We start from the raw sequence: 21509 nt of genomic DNA on the forward strand, positions 1-21509 counted from the left end.
CTCCTTTAATATGTATAAATAGGAATGTACACAATTTCCAAAGGAGCAGAGGTGCCTTTTCTATCTTTGCGTAAATGCATTGAGGTGGTTCGCATGGCTTCAATATTGACAGGTGGGATTTTCTATGGGACCAAAGGAAATCTCTGTGATTTGGAGCTAAAAACAGGCACTGTAACAACTATCATTTACATTTGACCACAGGAGAGGAATCCAGAAACCCCAGTGAATTATCCAAGTATCTCAGCCATGCCCAGTTAGGTTTCACAGAATGTGCTAAAAAACTCAGCATGTTGAAAAGGGGGTAACTTCAAGCTGTGTACAGGGAACCAACTACTGACCATAGAGATTGAAATAAAGTTTCCGCACCTTTCTAGGGTTTACATCTGGGGAGGTAGCTTGCTTTCCTTAAGAACATGGTTACTAGAAAACTTACACAAAAAATGGGACTCCATTGTGAAGCCTCCCACAGCTGATAGGAACTCAAATCTACTGCTGCTGCCCAGAACAGCACCGTTGTTCATGCTTGTGAATTATTCTGGGTAGAAGAAGGGCCTGCACCTCCTCCTATTGGAACTGGGCTCTTGTGCAGTAAACAACCCATGGTTTACTGAGCTAGACAGATAACAAAAGGAGGAGGGGCACTTGTAGCCTGCTCATGTCCTCACATGCACATATATGCACATATGCATGCTGTGAGATTTTTAGAGTCTCAATTTTGCATTAGTTACCTAAATTATGGCTAAATCCTGCTCTGGGTTCTCAAACCCATTATTGGTTCAGCTCCTGAGAGTGTAAGTCCCTTGGACTCCTTTGAAAATTACAGACTACCTTTTTTCCAGGGGCACATTCCCCCACTGGGCTATCTAGAGCTGTGCAGGTGAGCACTGAGCATCTCCTTTGCTTTGATGAGTGCTGTGTCAGCTGGTGTTTCCATGTGGGGAGGCACCCCTTTCCCTTCCCAGGAAGTGCTCTCTGCAGAGATGACTGATCTGGAGGTGGGGATGATGATGTAGAAGTTGGTATCATCTACTTGATGTGTCTGTGGGGAATGGCAGCCACCACTGGTCTGTTCCCCAATGATGAGGGCTCTGCCCAGTCTCTTCATTATGTATACAAACTCTTCGGCAGCCCCAGCCGTCACAGCACTGGTGAGGATTATAAGCCCCTTCTGAGAGCCATACCTCTCCCCTGCCGGAAAGGACAAAAAATGCATCCACTTTCAGAGATTTATTTGCATAATGGAGAAAGAGAAGCCAAGATACAACACACTTCATTCCCTACCTGCTATTAACAACCAAAGAAGTTTGGAAATTTACTTTGTACCTATGATGTTAAAGCACACTTTACACTGTCACCCTATGTGGTGCTCTTGTGCCATCAGTTTCTGGTTATGAGCTCCAGCCAGGAGGCCAGCTTCTGGTTACTACTTCTGGCTCTTCTGTGGCTTTGACTTTTACAGGAGCTCTAGCTCCCATCAAAGGAGTGGGATAGGCAGGTGAGGAAAGCGACATTTTTCACTGCTCCAGCAGGAATACTCAAAGCTCAGCCAGGAGCATGTTCAGTTTCACTCTCATCCCTGCTTTAGGAACACGGCTGTCACAGAGCTTGGCCTGCAAACTATGCAGGCAGCATTTTATGAAATTATAATTATAGCGGTTTCCCACAGTCTTTTTATAGTCTATAAATGGAAGCTGTTGCATGGCCTTTGTTGCAAGCCCTTCAACAAATACTCCTTTATTACTAGGATATGAGCCAAGTTATCTCATTTTCTTACATAAACCAGCTGACAGCAGTAGAAGATTTTTTGCACCTTATTTTCAATATATCTGAACATGCTAGATAATTTTTGAGAGCTTAGTTCCTTTGAAAAGGTGACCAGTGTGTCATAATTATGAGCTGATAACTTGAAAACTACTCTAAACTGCTTTAAAAATGTAATTCTTTGAGTAAGTTACAATATGACACAAAATTCTCATACTAAACTGCAAGAGAAGGGACAATAGCATGGTAATTAATTTTCACACCATCTTTGCTCTTCTCATTTTACTATAGATGTAATGTCCATTAGAAGACCCTTTTCACAGCAGATATATATAATACAGGACCAGATCCAGCTCCTTTGAAGTTAATATGAGTCTGCCTGTTCTCTTTGATGGGAACTGGAATGTGTCCATAGTAATCATATCGCTTAGCACAGCCCACCTCTGACTGCCTGGGAAGATAGATGGACCCTGTAGCCTGTGACAAAGTTTAACCATTTCAGTATGCTCCAAGACAATAACTGCAGACACCATTGTGATACCTTTTTTGGTACTATCTTAGCTTTAAAGGGGAAAACAATTTAAACCAATGTTTAAGGCTTCTTAGCACCCTAACTTCACTTTATGAGCACTGAACAGCTCTGTTTCTGCATGTTACTGCATCTTTTCAACTTCCTTGAACAGCAGGGCAGGGTGCGTGGGTGTGTGTGGGGGGGGTGATACATTGCCAAATGCTCCAAACTCACTCAAATGTGCAAAATTTAGTGCTTTTCTTTCTGTCTTGCATTCTCTGGACAAACTGGGCTATTGTAGGTGTTTTAATCTACTGAAATAGTGGATTACACGGGTAGGAAGTGAGAAGCTACATATAAAACTATGTGTGAGTATTGGAAGAGATATTAGTAGAGGTCTAGGCAGCACAGGATTTATTTTTAATTTTGGCAACTTTTAAAAGCAACAAGTCACAACCGCTGCCCACAGTATTCAGCTACACTTTTGGGGACAAGTTTACAAACCTCCGTGCCAAATACATGCCATTCCTAGGAGCAATAAATTGTTATTCACAGATGGCATTGAGGGACATGTCTGAAATGGACATTTTTGTTTTTACATTCTCTGCACAGCTTGAGCTAATCGTGGCAGGTGCTTTCACCAAATGAGTTATGGTTTCTAATGGCTCACTTTAAAATACACAAGGAGAGACATCTGAAATGAAAAACTACTCTAAAAAGAAATAGTCCTTTTACCTTTGAGCTGTGGCTGGGTCCATATTTCCTTTACTGAGTCACTGGGTCTGTCATAAACTTTGTCCAAGAGAATTTGGTGTCCTTCATCCAGGAAGTATGAACATAGGATTGCTACGGAAGTTGTGGAGCCTCCAATATTGTACCTTTTCAAAAATTAAAAATATTTAGGGAACAATTGAAAATCTCCTTTCCAAGTGTTGTTCCTTAACATCAGTACTGAAAGGGGCTTATGGCTACATTTTGATACATTTACATTAATTCTCCCCTATCATCATTTGTACATTTGTCAGAAAAACAAAATCCCGTCTAAGAGTCTTGGACTGTTACTGCTCACAACTGACTTCAAAAGCAAACATAAAACTGAATGGTCTATTTTTTTCTTGATTCAACCCAGCAAAAATTCAGAAAGTAAGCGAAGACTCAATCTGCAGAGAAACGTCAGATTCTTGTTATTCTTCTACTCTGAATAACCCATGCTGTTACTGACATAGGCAGCATGAGTAAATACCTAAATCCTAATATATAAATGTAGATCCCAATTTAAGCAACATATGTTTGTAGAACTATGATGTTCTTATTTCCTGCTGCACACAATGAGAATACTTGGTGTTTGTCACCTTGTAAGATCAGGCCATTTCTTTTTGTGCATAAACATTGCATTAGCTTCTTCATTTAGGACTGTCATGTTTGAAAACTTTGGTTGTAGTTTAATTTCATACCAGTCTATGAAGACTGTTTGTAAAACAAACAGTATTGATATGTGAAGTACTTCATTACAGACTTCTTGTGTGACATTAGGGAAGCTGTTCAGTTATCAGTGTCTCTTCTCAATGCTGTGAAAGTTAAAAATATGAAGTTCATGAGTGGCACAGCTGTTCCAGGAAGGGGAACTATTAAGGTGAGAGACATTATGCATTATGGTTAATCCCATGCAAAATTGAAATTATCAAAATATGAAGTTTGTGAGTAGCCCATCTGTTCCAGGGAGGGAAACTTGTAAGATGAGAAACATTATTCATTATGGTTAATCCCATGCAAAGTTGAAATTATCATCCTTGCCTTAAAACCGTAAGATTGGTTTAGGAACAATTTCAAAAGGGAAAATGTTTGGGTTCTCTTTCACGTGCCTTCAGAGACCGGGTCTTTTGTGTGCACTCAAAGGGCTGGAAATACATTAAATACAAAAACACCAAAGCAACCCAAGAAAAGAACTGTAATAAGACCATTTGCTAGCTCAGACATGATTTCACCTTTGCTGTTTCATTGCCGCTGGCCCTGATATGAGTTTTAGCTTGGGAGAAAACTGGGGCGAGAAAGAGGAAAGTCACAGTCCTATCTCAAGTCTATTGGAAGATGGTGGTGCCTTTGCTGAACTGAAATTCAGTCATGGGTGTAGCTTTTTGGTTGCTGCCCTCCCTTCACTTTGCTCTGTGCATAGTGAGATCTCTCTCTCTACTCTCATCTCCATGCTCATCTTTTCCTGCACACGCTGTAAATCCCAGAAGAATATTAAGAAGATTACCAAATATTGAGAGCCCTGTGATGGCAATGGACATAAGTGGTTCTAGCATTAAAAATGAGTTTTCACAAAGACCTTCTTTTCTTTAGTTGATATTTGTAATATTCTAGGCTCACAAACATTAGCACTGAACTAAAACAAGGGAATGACTTACCTAAATATTGTATGGGAAATGCATATTTGTGATATTCATCTGCTTTGATAGCTGGCAACAAACGGATGCCATCTTCTGGCTCCTAAGATTTGGAGCATTGTTGACGCACTGAAGTGTCCAACAGAATCCTAAGTCGAGAGCAGGCATATGATGCTACAGCTTGCTGCAGCATGGTCTAGGACTGCTACAGTACCTTTGAGGCAACAGTACCTTTAAGGCACCTTTGTGCTCTGAGCACAAGGGTCATTCTATACAGGGCTGATTGCCCAGGAAAATCTATCACTGCAGATATGGCAAACTAGATGTTGTAACACAGCCTTATGCATGGTCTGGTTTTTTTGACTGTTCAATCACTTGCCCACTGCCTGCATTAAAAGATTTAATTAAGCCATATATATTTATATAATTAATACAAGGCACACGCAGAGTTAGATTAGAAAGAAATCAGAGAAAGAAAACAGATGTGATATCCTTCCTGCAGGATTGCGTTCTGCAACATACTCCCTAAATTTGCCTATTTAGTTCTAAACATCTTAAGTGACGGTAAAATTTATCTTGAGATATACTTCCAGACTGTTATTGTTTTCCTTGGCTGTTTTCCTTTTCTCATTTAATCCCAGCAATGTTAGCATGTAAACAGGACAGTAAGCCATGTAAAGCTAATTCACTGTTACAAGTAAAATGCTGTTTTGAAAGAGCTTTGGTTATTTGCCATTCAAAGGTTTACCTCATGTCTATGATTAATGCATCCGTGTGAACAATTTTCTTCCAAACATGCTCTACCAGTAGGTCGGACACCTGGGTTAGAAGTTCATAGTCTCCAAACATATCGAATCTCAGATAGCCGACGTTGTTTTCAAATACATTTGTGTGGAATGAAAATTTAATCAGATCTTCAAATACTTCTGGGGAAGGGATCTGAAAGAGTTTGGAAAAACAAAGCAAATAATTTGCTGGCACTGATAGCTTGGCACAAGATTCAAAAAGAATTATGTGGGTCAAGTTTAGTCCAGGTGGAACACACGTGAGGAATGTAACCACGTTTGAAGAACACAATGAATGATATTAAGCTTTTTGCATATTAATGCAAATTATTGCATATTAATGCAAAGGTTAGCACTGGCTGCTGCACTGCTTGCCCAGTAAAGGGTGCGTCAATAGCATGCCCAGATTCTGGATCAGGCACCTATTTGTCAGGGCTCAGTTTATTTTTCAAAAATACAGGAATTTCCTCAGACAAAAGAGGCTGAGCAGACTACAAGGACCATCCCCCAGCCTGCAACATAGGCCACTATTCTGGGCCTGCCACCCAAGCCCCCCTGGGGTTTTTTTAAGTAGCTCTTTCTAAATAAGGCACTCGGGACTTTTATAATCTCTTGATTGGCCTCAGCTGACAAACAGCTGCTGGCTACAGGTGAGGTTGGCCCCAGCCTCTTTTAATGAGCTAGTCCCTGTGACAGTGAGGACCTGATGTGTTGGGCATGTGCTAGGATATTCATGAGGTAGATGTGTTAAATCTCTTATATGGTGTCCACGTGCCTGCGGTCTCACGTGTTAGGCTGTGATTAATTTCATTTTGTTTAGCTTATGTTATTAAAGAGCAGACTTTTTTTTTAAATAGCAATGTGTAGCCAACTAATAAAGTTATTCTAATAACCCCTACATGCATTGGAGACACAGCCTGTTCCTATTGCCAAACCTATGTTTTGCACGCATGTGTCTGAAAATGGAAGACTTTCCTTCAGCTTAAGGAGGTAAAGCTTTGGGATACGTATGACTTATGTGACCTTCACCAATTTGGCCTCTTCTCCTCAGTGTTGTTGTGAAAATGATTTTATACTTGCTTTTTAATCAGTTGCCCTCTGCCATAGCTCAGCCCCAGACGATCCATACTTTTACACCCAGAAGAACAAGGAGTCAGCAGTGAGCCATGTGCTAAAAGGTGCTCTCCCAACCTGCAACATGCTGCAGAATTTGGGAGGAATTTGGGCGTTCTGCAATGGTAGAGGAGTCAGGCAATCTCCTGCCCTACATGTAGTGTTCTGGCCTGCGCTTGTGCTGCACCAAAACCAGGTCTGCCACAGCAGAAAGAGGGTGTCACTGCAGCCATATTTGACACAGTTGAAGCACTTTACCTTTACCTGGGGGAAAACTACCCACCATATCACACTTCTGGCTGCCCTAGGCTTCTTCAGCATTCAGTGCCTTCCGTATGCCAAAATTGCCAAAATTTCAAACATTAATTTAAAAGCCCTGTTGGCCAGTAGTTGTTGATCTGATTGTAAAATCAAACTCTACTGAGTCCTTTTCTGTACCCTTCTTTCTCACTGTACCTTGCAAAAATATCCATTGTATCTGGACTGCAAACATCAGTCCAGCACTACTGAGTTTGTCATTTCCAATCCACTTCTCAGTGACAGCAATGCTACTTGATCTGCCCACCGTACTTTGATTAACAAATCACAGTTTTGAAGAATATATCCAGCATGCATTGCATTGTTCTGACAGAGCTTATATCTAGTTCAGAACTACTGGTCCCCCCAGGAGGAAAAAATCATCACTCATTGTTAACATCTACGAATAAAATTGATGTGTTGCTCTCAGCCACTTACTAATGATATTTTAATTGAACACACAGATTTCTTAGCTCTCCAACAATAGTTGGCAGATGCATACCCATAAGTATGTTCATTAAGAATAAGCTCTCTGTCTATGTCTGGTAAATTTTTTTTCTACATGTTCTTTTACTGTGCTGCATCACATCTCAGTTCACTGAGGACTTCAGTACTTGCTAGCGGTGTCGCTAACTCTTGGAAATTCATTACAGATTTCAAGGTGGGCAGGTTGTTCTTAAAGCCTCAGGTCTCATGGGGTAAAACGAATATGCAAGGATCTCAAAGGAACTCGTCCACTTCATGGCTGCAGGAAAAGGTATGAAAATATATCTATTCTAAAGGCTCTAAGACCAGAAGTCAGATGAAAAGCACTGAGAATGTAATTCTGGGGGTGTGGAAAGCCTCTTAGTTTTAAGCAAAGGAGGGGAGGAGGCTGGCACTGACTATGAAGTTACTGTCCTGGAAAACTGCAGGTTCATGACACTGGCAGGCAGGCGGTTTGTGCTGGTACCTAAGGAGGTGAGTCTAGCTTCAGAGAGCAGCGCACTCTCCTTTGGAAGGCAGGGGTCTGTCTGCAGGCCAAGGACAAGCTGGGACAGGATGCAGCTGAAAGTAAGATCCTGCAGTTCAGTCAGGCAATGTTTACATACAAAGGACTTGATGTTAAATATAAACCCTCAGGTGCCTTAGTAAGAACACTATAAGCAATGTGGCTAGACTAAAGGACCTCCAAGCTAACACCACTTAAGCCAAGGAAGAATTGTTTTTCATTAACTATATACGGTCTCTAGCCCTATTTTGCAGTCTCCTTCCACAAGTAAGTGGGATAGCTGGAACAAGTGATGTGACACAAAATAGGACCTAGAATGCTGCCCTGGGACACATGCATGGAGTTTCATCCCTGGTTCTGCTACTGACACATACCCAACCATGGACAAACTACTTTTTCAACTGTGCCTCTCTTCCCTCTTTTATCCCCTTTCACTTGTCCCCCAAATTGTTTTGTCTATTTAGATGGAAACAGTATTTTCATAGCTAATTTTGTGCTGACCATTGTAACGTAACTCTGATTTCCACTCAGGCTGCTAGTGCTGTCAGCTTCCAGCTGTTAAAATATTATCAGCCAACACCTTTGTGCCATTGAAAATCCTGAAATTGATTTAAGGACCATGAATTCTTGGGGGCTGTGTGGCAGGTTTGCACCTTTCTTTCTTAGAACAACATTTGGGTTCCTTGTGTACCCTCACAGGCTGGAATGGAACTGTCCATCCTAGTAGGTTCCCCCAGCTCAAGGACTGCGCAGGATCAGCTATATCCCTGACAGCCGACTCCCGTGCTCTTAAAAACACCCATTTAACTGGGTGATTTCCAGGCAATCCAGTCTAGCACGTCACTAGCCTTACTATTTCAAAGATGTTTTTAATATCTAGTATAAACAGTCTTAGTTCACTACTTTCTACAGTTTAAGTGCATTACTTCTTGGCCTATTTACCATGGACAAGGGAACAGCTTATTCTCTTCATATTTGAAACAGCCTCTTATGTATCTGAAGACTGTTTTCATGTCTCCTCTCAGTTTTCTTCTCTCTGGAATAAACAACTCAAATCTTTGAAACTTTTTCAAAATTACTCTTATTCAGTCTTCTCTTTACCCCTGTTCCTCTTTTTCTGCTGTCTCCCCTCTTGAGCCACACCTTTCCAGAGAAGCATCACCCAAGACTGCACATAGTATGCTCTACCTGAATTTTTTTAGAGTTGAATGTAGCAGAAGACTGCACCTCTTATTGATTATATTCCTCCTTACCCATTCCAGTTTGATGATTATTTTTTACTGCAACAACTTGACTATACTGACTTGTGTTCAACTCTGAAGAACCCATATACCTTTTTATAGGACTCTGCCTAAACAAGCTGTTTTTCTTCCAGAGTTGTGCAGTCAATGACTACCACCTTAGAAACTGTGTAAGAACGCTGCATATGTTCCTATTTAATCTCATCCTGATTTTCACAGATCGTTTCTCCAGTTTTTCCAGAACTACTGTACCTTTGAATTCTAATCCTGTCCCCCCTTGCACCAAGACAGCTAGGAGGGGGGTGTTACCAGAAGCAAACGCCGAAAACCCTCTGTGACTGTGAAAGGATTAAAAGAGGTTATTTTAAGGCTCTCAGTCCCCATTGAGGGAGTGCAGGGCAGAGTGAGAAGCTGTACTTTCGCCTCGCAAAGTGCAACACTGCGCAGTGGTGTGTAAGCCCACTCTGACAATACACAGCTTGTAACATACTGGTTGCAAGCCAGTGAGCAGTTATTTTCTAGTCAACACTCTGGAATATTACATTTGAAAGCAAAATTTGAAAACACAATTTCTGGCTAAAATTTGTTTTTCATCCAAAACCCACTGAAATTCTCTAAAACTAATGGCCAAATCTACTGTAACATTAATGCCAATGGGAAAAAATGAGCACAAACGAATCTCTGGTGGGATTTTAACTGCACATATAGCTGCACTGAGCTTGAGTATCAAGATCAGAAGATGAAAGGTAGTAGAAAAAGAACAAAAGTGATTAACAAAGTGTCATAGTCTTTTCTGCACCAAATACAAGAAGCAAGCATGAATTGCAAAAGGTAAAGAGTCAATGAGTGTTAAACACAAGACATCTTTTTGGCTTGCGCAAATTTGTATAATTCCACAGACTTTACCGTGTTTATGTTGATATAAACCAGCATTGTATGGGCCCACAACATTTTTTTCCACCTATTGGCAATAGATGTAGCAATTTGATTATCTACCTTGACACTTTGAGGTTGAGCGTTTTGATTTCACTCATTAATGAAGGGACATCAGCAAACTATACTCCTTTCTGGTGAAACATCTGTAACTATTGCCTCCTTCAGCAAGTACAATATTCTGCTATAGATACATATTATTTATCTGTGAAAAGGAGGACTTCAAATGCAGGAACAATTTCTCTTTTAAAGGATTCCTTTTTGTCTTTTACTCTGATCATCATTTTCAGCTGTTTATCTAAAACATTAACACAAAAATACTCCTAGGTGTGAAGACTGCATTAAAATTATTTGGGCATTATCAAGGGGCGAAAAGAGTGACTCAGGAGCACTCTTGTCACTTAAAATTGATGTAAAACATTTGCCAAAATCAGGCAGCAGTTCTTCCATAGGTAGCCTACAATACTCAGATATTCACGAACACAAATATTTCGGTGTGGAAGGGAAGGTATGACTGGACAGAGAGAGAGGTAAACGGAAGAATAAGAAGTAGGGATTATTGAACTGCACATCAGCAAGTTTACAGAGCTCTGCCTTATAAGGAAAATGCTATTTTCTGAATCACAAACAATATATATAATATTTGCCTCTGGGAAGTCTGACTTTGGAAAGCAGTATTTATACAGCAGACAACTCCGGCTAGCATTGACCTTGCTGCTGTCACAGAGGAGACGTATTCACTACCCTGTATTATGCTTCAGCAGCTATTCTAGTGTAGCAGATGCAAAGGTCTACATGCATTTCACTTGTCTGTCTCCTATGTCCCATCCCATCCTTCCTGCAGTTATTCATCATCACTTTCATTTAATTGTGTTGGATCTGCTTCACTGTCAAGGTCGTTATCAAGAAAATCCCACTTTCAAGGGAAAGTATGGCTGTGAAGGTAGGTAGCACAAGAGAAAAACTGGCTTTTAGGTTTTTGAGGAATAAATGTGATACAGATTAAAAGAGCCACTATGTCCATGTATAGGACTGTCAAAAAAAAAAAATTTACAAATGCAATTACTGCCATCATGCAAGCTTCACTGTAATCTTAAGGCATTTGCCCTCTGGGGTATTGGTATGGGGTATTCCTGAAATTTTCCACAGAAAGCATTCCTCTTGGCCTGCAAAAGCAAGGCTGGAAATGAAGGTACTCTTGCTGCCCAGTGCTCTGTCAAATAGGTGAATTTTCTTTCACCTCTATCACAAGGAAAATCCTCTACTTCTATGTGTCTTCATTCACTCACCCTCTTTCACCTTAAAATGTCTTAACACCACTCTCTTGTTTCTCTGCCTCCCAGTTTCCTCAAGCACTATGAGGGAATGCATACACCTTTGGAAATAATTTTAGCCTCATAAGAGATCCATGCTTTTCCTCTGCTATTTATACAATATCTCCCCTTGAAGAAAGCTCACATTTGTCCTGATTTTCATCCACACTGATGTGATTTCCTTCTTATGGAGGGAAATCCATATGGATTCTTATGGATATATCCCTGACCTCTTCCAATCAATTTGCTTGACAAAGAACTGAGGTAAACAGAGGCATTAATTAGTATAATGGCATTTCCTCACTCTATCAGGATCAGAATTTCATGTCATGTGACAAAGAAGATATTTGTCCTGTACATCCTGTTCTCAACATTAAAGGTCTGAATAAAGTAAGTAAGGTTTGAACAAGTAAAAATAGCCAACAATATCCATTAACAGCCTTCAGTGAAAACACTGACTAATTTGCAAGATGGGTCCACTTTGCAGAATGGGGAGAAATTTTCATGCATCACTACTGATATATTGCTAATAATTTCACAGGGAGCTCTGTCAAAAAGACCTTTAGAGTGAAGCTTTCTACGGCCGACAAATGTAGGAGGGGAAGAGAGTGACAGAATAGAAAAATCCTTTAATTAATTATTTCCATTTCCATTTAAGCTCAGAGGCAAGAATGGGGCCAGCATTTCTTGGTTAACAAACTTGAAAAAAATGTCCTCCCTGGCAATGCTTAGACTTTGTCCTTGACCTTAGTGTTGGAGATAATACCACAAAGGTCATGCCCACTTTAAATCATGCATGCCAAAAACTTCAGAGGGTGGAAGCCCACAGATTTCCTCCCCCAGGAAACATTTAATAGTTACCTGACACTTGGTATACCCTGGTTCATTGCAAAGACAAATATATTCTCTTCAAAAAGTAATTTTATGAGTCCCTGGAGAAAAGACGTCTCTGATAGCCATGCTAGAGCAGTAGCCAGAAGGGAGCTAACTCCATCCAAGACAGGGATCAGGTTATCCTAACCCTCCCTTTAATTTGAGGATGGAATTTTAACAAGTGCTCCTGGGAGCTCCGTCCAACACAACAATGAACAAGAAAGATTGCCAAGGCAGACCAGTGTATAAATACCCAGGCTCAGAACAAAGCACAGACTGTTATGCTAACCACACAGCAAGGGCAAAAGTAGATTATTAAAAATCAGTTTCTCCCTGGGGTCACCTAACTTCCACCAGATACTTCTTCCAAAGTATTTCTAGGTCACTGGGAAATTGTCTGATGCTGAGCATGAGATACAATCAGAACAACCTTCCACTGTCACTAGCAAAGGAGTTGCTCATTATTCTGGTGTAACAGAAGTCAGGTACAGCAATTTTATATAGAAAAATCCATTAAAGAGTATGTGGCTGCATGTTTTGTGGGTGTATGCATTTACTCTGCTCCAACCAAATTTTTCGTAAATTACAAACTTGGTTTGTAACCAGTGGGTTTCGGCATTAATTTATTATGCTTGAAAGGGCATAGCACTAAAAGAGAGGGGATCATAGAGACAATGAGGTATCTTTCCTCTCACTGTGAAGCCGTGCATATTTGCTTCTGTGAGATGGCAACTGAAAGAGATTCAAAGCCTGAGGGTTCTTCCCAAGTTGCATGCATCCAGAACTACCATCTAGTACCACAAGCTACTACCCTGACTTGCCTTAGTGTCAGAGAGCCCTCAGCCTCCAAAACCCACTCAGGCACTGGCTTCTCTTCTGGGTACAGGTAAATCCTGGTGGGTTTGTCATATGGGCTAGAAACAAGATAAGATACCTGACTCAGTGCTCCCATTCTAGCTGGCATCATTATAACTGGGTACAAGACAACTGTACCTGTTTTGGCATGATCCCTGGGATGTTGTCCTTGGCATGTTCAGGGATGTAGAGTAATTTCAGGTGCTCATCATCAGAAAGAGCTTGCAAGTTGGCTGTCACCTTCCTGGCCAGCTCCTCTTCTGTATTAATCCTTTTATAACCACCTTTGTTGATGTTCTGTGTGAGGTTGGATGCTATAACAGTCCCAATGTCCACAAAGGCATAATTATCTGCCACAAGCTTGCCTACAGTTTGCAGTGTCTGTGGCACCTGAGCACGCAGGTTGGCAATGTGCTGAGCTACAGCCATGGCTTCACTGGCCTGGATGGTGATGTGTGGCTCCACCCCAGACACACTCCATACTTTGCCAGTGACCGGGCTGAGCACCACTTGGCTAGGGATGGAGGCATATAAGGAACTGTTACCAACACGATAAATACCCACTGAGAGGGAACCACCTACTGTTGGCTCACCAATAACTGTAGCCCGGTGTAGATCCTTCATAGAACGAGTGAAAGCTTCAGCTGCTGAGCCACTCATATGGCTTGTTAGGATGTAGATGTCCTTAAGGGAGCCGTATCTCTTGCCGGTGACTTGGGGGAGAGTCCACACCTCTGTGCTGCGGGAGGTACTACGATCGAAGACAGTGTAGAGGTGTTGCCGAGGCTCCGGTTCAAAGAAGTAGGAACAAAGTATTGGGATAGCAGTGGAGTAGCCACCTGTGTTGTACCTCATGTCAATAATCATGGCATCTGTGTCCACCAGCTTGTTCCATACCATCTGTATCAGCTGGGGTCCAATGGCCTTCACTGTTTCTGCCTCAGCCATCATATCAAAGCGAAGGTAGCCCAGATTGCCTGGCAATACCTCAATTTTGAAGAGTGCCTCAATGATGTAGCTCAGCTCCTCAGGGCTGGGAATCATGTTGGGAATCTGTTCTTCTGGTGTTGGTTCCACATGGCTGTGGAAGACATGAAGCCGATGGTCCCCCGAGGCCTCCTGCAAGTCACTGGTAAGCTGGGAAGCCAATGTCTCAAAGTCTACAGCTGATCGATAGCCCCCTTGGGCCCGTTTGGTGCTGAGCATAGCACTGGCCTTACCAGCCACTTCTGGGATGGCATAGTGAGCCTCTAGGAGTTGCCCAGTACCTTCCAAAAGTACTCCCATGTTCTTGTGAAAAGCTAGCACCTCTGCAGCCTTCTCCAGTGCATCCTCAGCCAAGACTATGGCATCAGGCACAACTCCCCCACCCATCCAGCTTTCCCCATGGTTGTCTATGAAGGTGATAACAGGAACTGTGATAGTTAGGCCACGGGTTATTCCCTGCTCAGGCTGCAGCAGAGGGAAAGTACGGGTGTGTGAGAGGCTTCCTGCTGTGATCTCACCAATCAGTGTGGCACGACCCAGGGACTGCATGAGGTAAGCAAACTCCTCAGCAGCTGTAGCAGTGTGGTGGCTGGTGAGCAAGTAGATACCACGCTGAGCCCCATAGGGCTGGCCCAGCAGTTCTACCTGGCTGTTGTGCTCCTGCGTGTGGTTGGTGCGCCTGTCATATGTTGTGAAAAGATGGACAGGGCCAGCAGCAGGATCTTGGAAATAGGAGAGTAGCAGAGGCACAGCGGAGGAGGAAGGGCCACCAGGGTTGTAACGTAGGTCCATGATCAAGTTCTCTGTATTTTGGAGGGGCTCCCACACTTTGTGGACAATGTAAGGTCCCAGCTTAGCAAGCACAGAGGCATCTGCAAACTCATCAAAGCGCATGTAGCCAACATTGCCTGGCAACACTGACACCTTGAAGACAGTATCCACCAGGGCATGCAGCAGTTGCTCATTGTCAGGTAAGTTAGCTGCCACTGCAATTGGCTTCTCAGCAGCAGGGGCAGCAGCTTCGCCTGGCATCATGACTCGGACCAACAGGCGGGGGTCTTCAGATAAGGTCTGCATTTCAGCGTTGAGCTTAGAGGCTAGGTCCTCTGCTGACTGCACAGAAGAGAAGTCAGAGGCGATGAGGTGCCGCAGCAGTGCTGGTACTCGCTCCACTAAGCTGTAGTAGTCCTTTAATATGTTTATGAGGTGGCTTAGGGTGCCAGGCACTGCTCTGCGCATTGCCAGGATGTCCAGGGATTTCTGCAAGGCTTGCTCTGCCTCAGTAGCCACACATGGCATCACCCCACTCACCTCCCAGCTCTGTCCACCCCCACTCAAGGGGCTCACAGATCGTGACACGGGAACCATCATATAGAAATTGGAGGAGCCAATACGCAGCTTCTGGATGTCCAGTGAGCCCCCAGCTGTCTTCTCCCCAACAGTGATAGCCCTGTTCATGTGCTTGAGGATGTAAGCCACATCTTCAGCCACTCCTGTGGTGTGGCGGCTGATCAAAACAATGACATCCTTGTCTTTGCCGTACCTCTCTCCCAACACCTTTGGCAGTGTCCATATCTCTGTGGTGGTATTGGAGGGTCGATTGTATACGGTCTCAACATGCAGCATCTTGTCTGCTTCATGCAAGTATGAGATGATGAAGGGGAGTCCAGAAATCTGTCCCCCAGTGCTGTGACGAAGATCTATCACCAGGGCAGATGTCTCTATCAGTGTCTTCCAAACCTTGTCCACCAGAAAAGCTCCAACTTTCTGCACAGCTTCCTGTCCTATGATATAATCAATCCTCAGGTAGCCAACATTGCCCTCCAGCTTGTCATACATGACCACATGCTCAATAAGACTCAGGAGCTGTTCACGAGTGGGGGAAGCCCCAGCTTCTTGTTTGGGAGCTGCATGCAGTGATGGTTCATAGGAAATCACCAGTCTTGGGTCATTCAGAGCACCCTGCACTCCAGCTGTCAAGACACTGGCCAGCATTTTTGGATCTGAGATGTCCAGGATCTCCCCACTCTTGATTGCTTGTTCAATGGCTTCTTGCATTCCCACTAGGTTTTCAGGATAGCAGTAGTTATCCAGAAGGACTTTAGCCATGTCCAGCACCAGAGTTGGCTGAAAGATTTCCTCAGCAGGTATGCTGCACATGATCAGCGCTGAAAACAGGAAGAAACGTGTCCTCATCATTTTGGTTTTGTACGGAATAGAAAAGAAGAAAAGAAGTCAGAAGCTCTTATCTATTAAGATGAATGTAGCTCTCCGATGACTCTCTGTGAACCACACTGAAATCCCTGTGTTGAATCCAGGTGCACTGAACAGATAAAAATCTTTTATCTGCATTAAACCTTTAATCTCATTAAAATGGAGTGCATCATCCAAAGTGCACCAATAGATGAAGTTTAGCTCCTTGCTACTTTACAGCCCTCTTATGAAACAGCAATAAACTTCAATCATCAAGGAAGATCTTTCTGGCAGTTAATTGTTTCCAAATGGTAAGGTATTGTCTGTTATAAACTGTTCCTGGTTTATCTGGACAGTGGATTGCTTAAATGCAAAACTTTGATTTAAACCCCAATTAGAAAAGCAGTCATCCAGTCTTTTACAATTATTTATGAAAAGCTTATACCAGGAGATTCTGCAGTGACTTACTTGTATCAATATTTAATATTTTTTCCAAAGTTGTTGACAATACATTGTCTTTGGTGTTTTTCAGCCTGAGCTGCAAAGGACTATTCTTATATTCTATGACTAAGGGCTCCAAACAAGGAACTCCAGACATTTAGAACAGCTCATAAAATCCAAGGCAATGACAGCCTGTTAATTTCTGTGCTGAGAATTGCAGCATTTTAAACAGGACTTTGAAATACATTTGCCTCAACATAATGCAGCTAAATCTGAGGTGACTTTAATCTTCATAATTTGCACTCAATTAGGATTTACTTGTAATACCATTGGGTAACATATGGTCATGTCTGATGACAGCTCCCAGCCAATAGACTTTAGGCTCAACATACCAAAATAGAACGTGGGGGGTTGTTTTCTTCTGCTCACAATGTATTTGAAACCCTATTGTATAAAGAGTTTCAAAGAGGATCAGAATATGTGGGATGCTGCTGCAGGCTGTACCCGTGTGAGTTGTCAACATTCAGAGCTCCAGTATGACATGCCAAAGACATACAAGAACAGATTCTTGACTTTCAGTCTGAAATGAGTTGCTACCCCAGCCATTCTGCTTGCCGGAGGTAGTTGCAAGAATAGACATGGGAATCTGGGAAAAGCATGTTTTTGTATTGCTCTCAAAATGTCACTTGTTGCTACATATGTATACATGTGGAGGGAAGAGTCTAAAGATGGTCTACCCTGGCTGGGTGCACTCTGTTTGTGTCACGTGTGAGTGTCATGAGTGAAGCCTGCCACCCACATGAGCAAAGTTTAGTGCAGTCCTCTTTCTGGGTCATTCAGTTCTAGTATATTACTAGAATATTACAAGGATTATTATAGTATATTACAAAGAATATTACCAGTATACTACAAGGAGTTTTGTGAAGTTTATTCCTTTAACATGTCTATATAGGAATATAGGAATAGCCTCATCTATACATGCAGGTACAATTTCATCCCATGGTTGATTTGTATCTGTGTGTATGTAAATGTACAAATGCAAATCCATCAAAGGGAACAATTAAATTGTTCTAAGAATCCATTAAAGAAAGGACAGCTCTATGGCAACAGCTATAATACTTGATGTTATAAACACAGGTATCTCTGGCAACCAGGCTGTGCTATCATCTGTAAAAAAACCTAGTTTAAAAAATGTTGCCACTTCCCTTATCAAAGGAGAGGCCTAGGATATAGTTGAAATTGTTGTTGCTAATGTATAAATAAGTAATTAAGCTTTGAGTATGCCACAGCAACATTCTGTGTGCCTCACTGGTAAAGAAGCAGTGAGATTCGGATCTGTTGTATCTTCTTACTTTTGCGGGGCTGTTCTATATTGCAACACTGTGTGATATCCATCACAGATTTAACTCCTGGGCACTATCACCAGTTTGAATTGCTCTTCTTGCTTTCTTCCTGCAAAAAATAATCCAGCACTCCAGGGCAAAGGTAGCCAGAACAAAAACTCTCCAGCACAACCACACTTTGTCCCAAAGTTGACTTTTGAGCTACAGAATTTATTGCCAGAGCTGCGTTAATTCCTTGTGTGGCCAATACAGTGGACAGGACCCCAGGCACATCAATTTCTCTTGCTTTTCTAACCCACAGCTCTTCTGTTTGTCTAGCTTGGAACGTTTTTGGGGAAAGGGATATCTTTTGCTACATTAATGTCTATTACATACCCTACCTTTACTTCCAACCTCTGATAATGTCTCTAAATGCTGTTAGCACAGGAATAATTGCACACACTGTAGCGTACATTAAGACAAGCAAGTCAAAAGACAAGATATTGTACTTAATAAATTCCCAACTTAATTCTTAAGCACCATGTGGTCTGTGCACCGACTAAGGCATCGGATGTCTGGAATAAAAAAATTATTGTGTAATTAATGCATACAACCAAGAGGGGGATGATGGATAGATAATCTTAATTCTGACATTTCCCACTTTGGCATGCTTAACCTTGTAATGTTACTTCACTATCTGCAATTTTTGTGTGTTCCAACATCTTCCAATTAACTTGAAAGAGAAAATATAGACTAATTTTGTTATGATGGTAACAAAGCATAACAATAAAGAAAACATATGTATGATCTAAAACAATGAAGTAAAAATGTGTAAATATGGACGGGTTAGATATTTCGCCTGCTGGGTGAGGGGGTTGGACTGTTCCATGGGTCCCCTTTTCTTGTTTCTTATTTCCTTCTTCCTTTTACTCCTGCTGGGTGCTGGAGGAGGGCATGCCCAGGAGCCACGGAGCAGGGTTACAAAATGGATTCATTGTGACAGGAATTGGGAAAAAAAGTACAATAATCCATGTCCTTAAGAATATGTCAGGATGGATCTCCATGTCTGCCTGTCTGTACAGTAGCTTTAAGCATGCAGCTTAAATCCCAGAAAAAAAGAATGACATTGCATGTTTATAGAGTATACATAGTACTTTCTTTTTTAATCCTTCAGTACATAGTACATAATGGACACTTATATTTATATGAAACTACTTAACAAGTATGGGATAATGATGGAAATAATATTAAATTATTTACCATAAATTTAGTGAAATTCATATTTTCTGGATTTCTTGAAAGTAATTTCATTCTGCTGTTTAAATCACAGCAAATCTTAAAAACAATCTTATTTTTTTAGAAGTTCTGTATTCTTCTCTGCCACTTTCTGCTTTTAGAATAGAAATTAATAAACTTGAAATGACAAAGAATTACTCAAGTTACCTCCGTTCCAACTTGCTGTGCAAAGGGTGTTATAGGGTGTTACAGATGTTACATATGAGGTGTTAACAGTCACCTCATCTTACTCTGAATGTAATAGACATAGATGAATTGCCATGAAGATCATACTCAGAAAAGAGTCAGCAACAGACAGTAACTGAGCATTTTTAATCAGGATATGTACCAGATAATTACCTCTCATAAGTAAAAGACTTTTATACATCCACTGCTATACTCATTATATCATTTTTTTCATAGCATAAGGAAGTATTTCCACAGATTCACAATATTTTTCTCCAGTGAGGCCTTATCTAGAGGTTAAAAAACAAGAAATAGCCCTTTCCTGCCTGTGACTATTGTAAAATTGTAAGATTAAAAAAGTAATTTTTCTCTGTTTTTCTAACATTTATTGTGTGTTGTGTCATGTTCTAAAGATTTTCATATCAGAAGGGCTGGAAACCGTATCTGATGTTTTTATGAAGCTAGGGTTTTGAGAAATATATACAGGATTGCTATTAGTTTTACCCAGTAAAAAAACAAGATATGGCAACACTCCATAGTTCAATTTATTCCTCCAGTTCAGATGCATATTTTTCCTCATGCACTTTATCACTAGCACACAGAAACAAAACTAGCTTCATAATGTAAATCTAAAATAAATGCTTTTCCTAACATGCATGACTTAAAAAGTTAGGACAGTGGAAAAAAGTATTTTTCCACACTGGATCTGTTCAGTGATCTATTTCTTTTGCCCTGAATTCAGTGTGACACGTATCATTCACTGCTACCATGGTAATTCTTTATAGACGGTGTTAGAAGGTAAAAATCCTTCCTTATGTGGTGTGGATTGTTCAAGCTTTGGAGAATGACTATTTACTTACTAATTTCTTAATACATATAGCTTAAATTATTATCAAACGTTGTTTAATGCAAGTTTGTTCATTGATCCAAAACATAACTCTACCATCAATTCTAATTTCTAACATAACCGAAGCCAAATTCCTATTTTGATTTTAGTTTTGAGCTGAACTCAATAGCTCAGGACTAACTCTAGCTTTTATAACTCATAAAACTTTATGATCCTTTAAAATCTGTCCACAAGTATTTAATTTTCTGACTTCCTGTGGGTATGAACTTCCCACATACTCTGAGAAGAGGTATTTTCTTTTATCTGTCCCAGACTAGTCTGCATGCACAGTCTGCATGACTCAGAGCACATGCTAAAAAGCTTCCATAGAGTGAGATTAAATATTTTGCTTTCTATGTTTTTGCTTTATATATTTTGCTCCAATATTCTTTGGTTCTGATCTGTGGCTGATCTCACCATTCCCTTATCAGGCCCATATAGACCATTTGGTCACTGATAAACCGCAGCAGCAGGAGGATCATCTGAAGGTGGCAGCAACTTTTTCACTGGCAAAAATGCCAACAGGATAAAAGTGAAACTTGGAAAATAAACTACTTTGGTTTTAGTAGAGCCTTCTAATACAGCCATCTTTTAAATTACATTAGGTAATAAACACTCCTCCCAGTATTTAGAAGCACAATATCACCTTTACATTAATTCTAATTCTTACATATAATTTAAATCTGGACTGTATAGGACTATGCTAATGAAATATCTAATGCTTCCAGGACTTTGGTAAGTATTTCTGGACAAACCTCCGCTGCCTTTTATAGGTGTACAAGTCTGGGTCAGTGCTACTTCATGGCTGTCTGCGTCGAGCATGACTGGATTGCATAGGTATGGTTTAAGACTCTTTTCTGTTCTGTTCTTGTACTGGATTTTGATTTTCTTCTGTTAACAATCCTTTTCCCTTCTCCCCTCTTCTCTTTTTTTTTACAGTGACGAAGAAAGAGAAAAGGAAAAAAAAAGAATGAGAAGACAATTTATACTTTTATTGAAAGATTGGGGAAGGGTGGAAAATGTATATTCCCATTTTAAACCTCTCTAATTTCAGGCAGGAGCAGGTGGAGAGTCATCACAGCCCACAGAGCATGGCTGTAATAAACTCACACTGACCAACTCCACTGAACAGATGAACTGCCATATTCCAGGTAAGCAG

The 21509-nt window shown here is 41.2% G+C and overlaps 1 protein-coding gene across 1 annotated transcript; it reads right to left on the minus strand.

Annotated features, from left to right (window-relative positions):
• Positions 1-859: 859 nt before the first annotated feature.
• On the minus strand, positions 860-16246 carry RBP3 (retinol binding protein 3). The gene is made up of 4 exons (XM_074590104.1): positions 13199-16246; positions 5408-5598; positions 3008-3150; positions 860-1188 (listed from the first exon to the last, which is right to left on the minus strand). Exons 1-4 carry the CDS (start codon positions 16244-16246, stop codon positions 860-862), a joined length of 3711 nt encoding a protein of 1236 aa, XP_074446205.1.
• Positions 16247-21509: the final 5263 nt, after the last annotated feature.

Source organism: Larus michahellis, chromosome 6 (genome assembly GCF_964199755.1).
Source record: "Larus michahellis chromosome 6, bLarMic1.1, whole genome shotgun sequence".
Classification (NCBI taxonomy): domain Eukaryota; kingdom Metazoa; phylum Chordata; class Aves; order Charadriiformes; family Laridae; genus Larus; species Larus michahellis.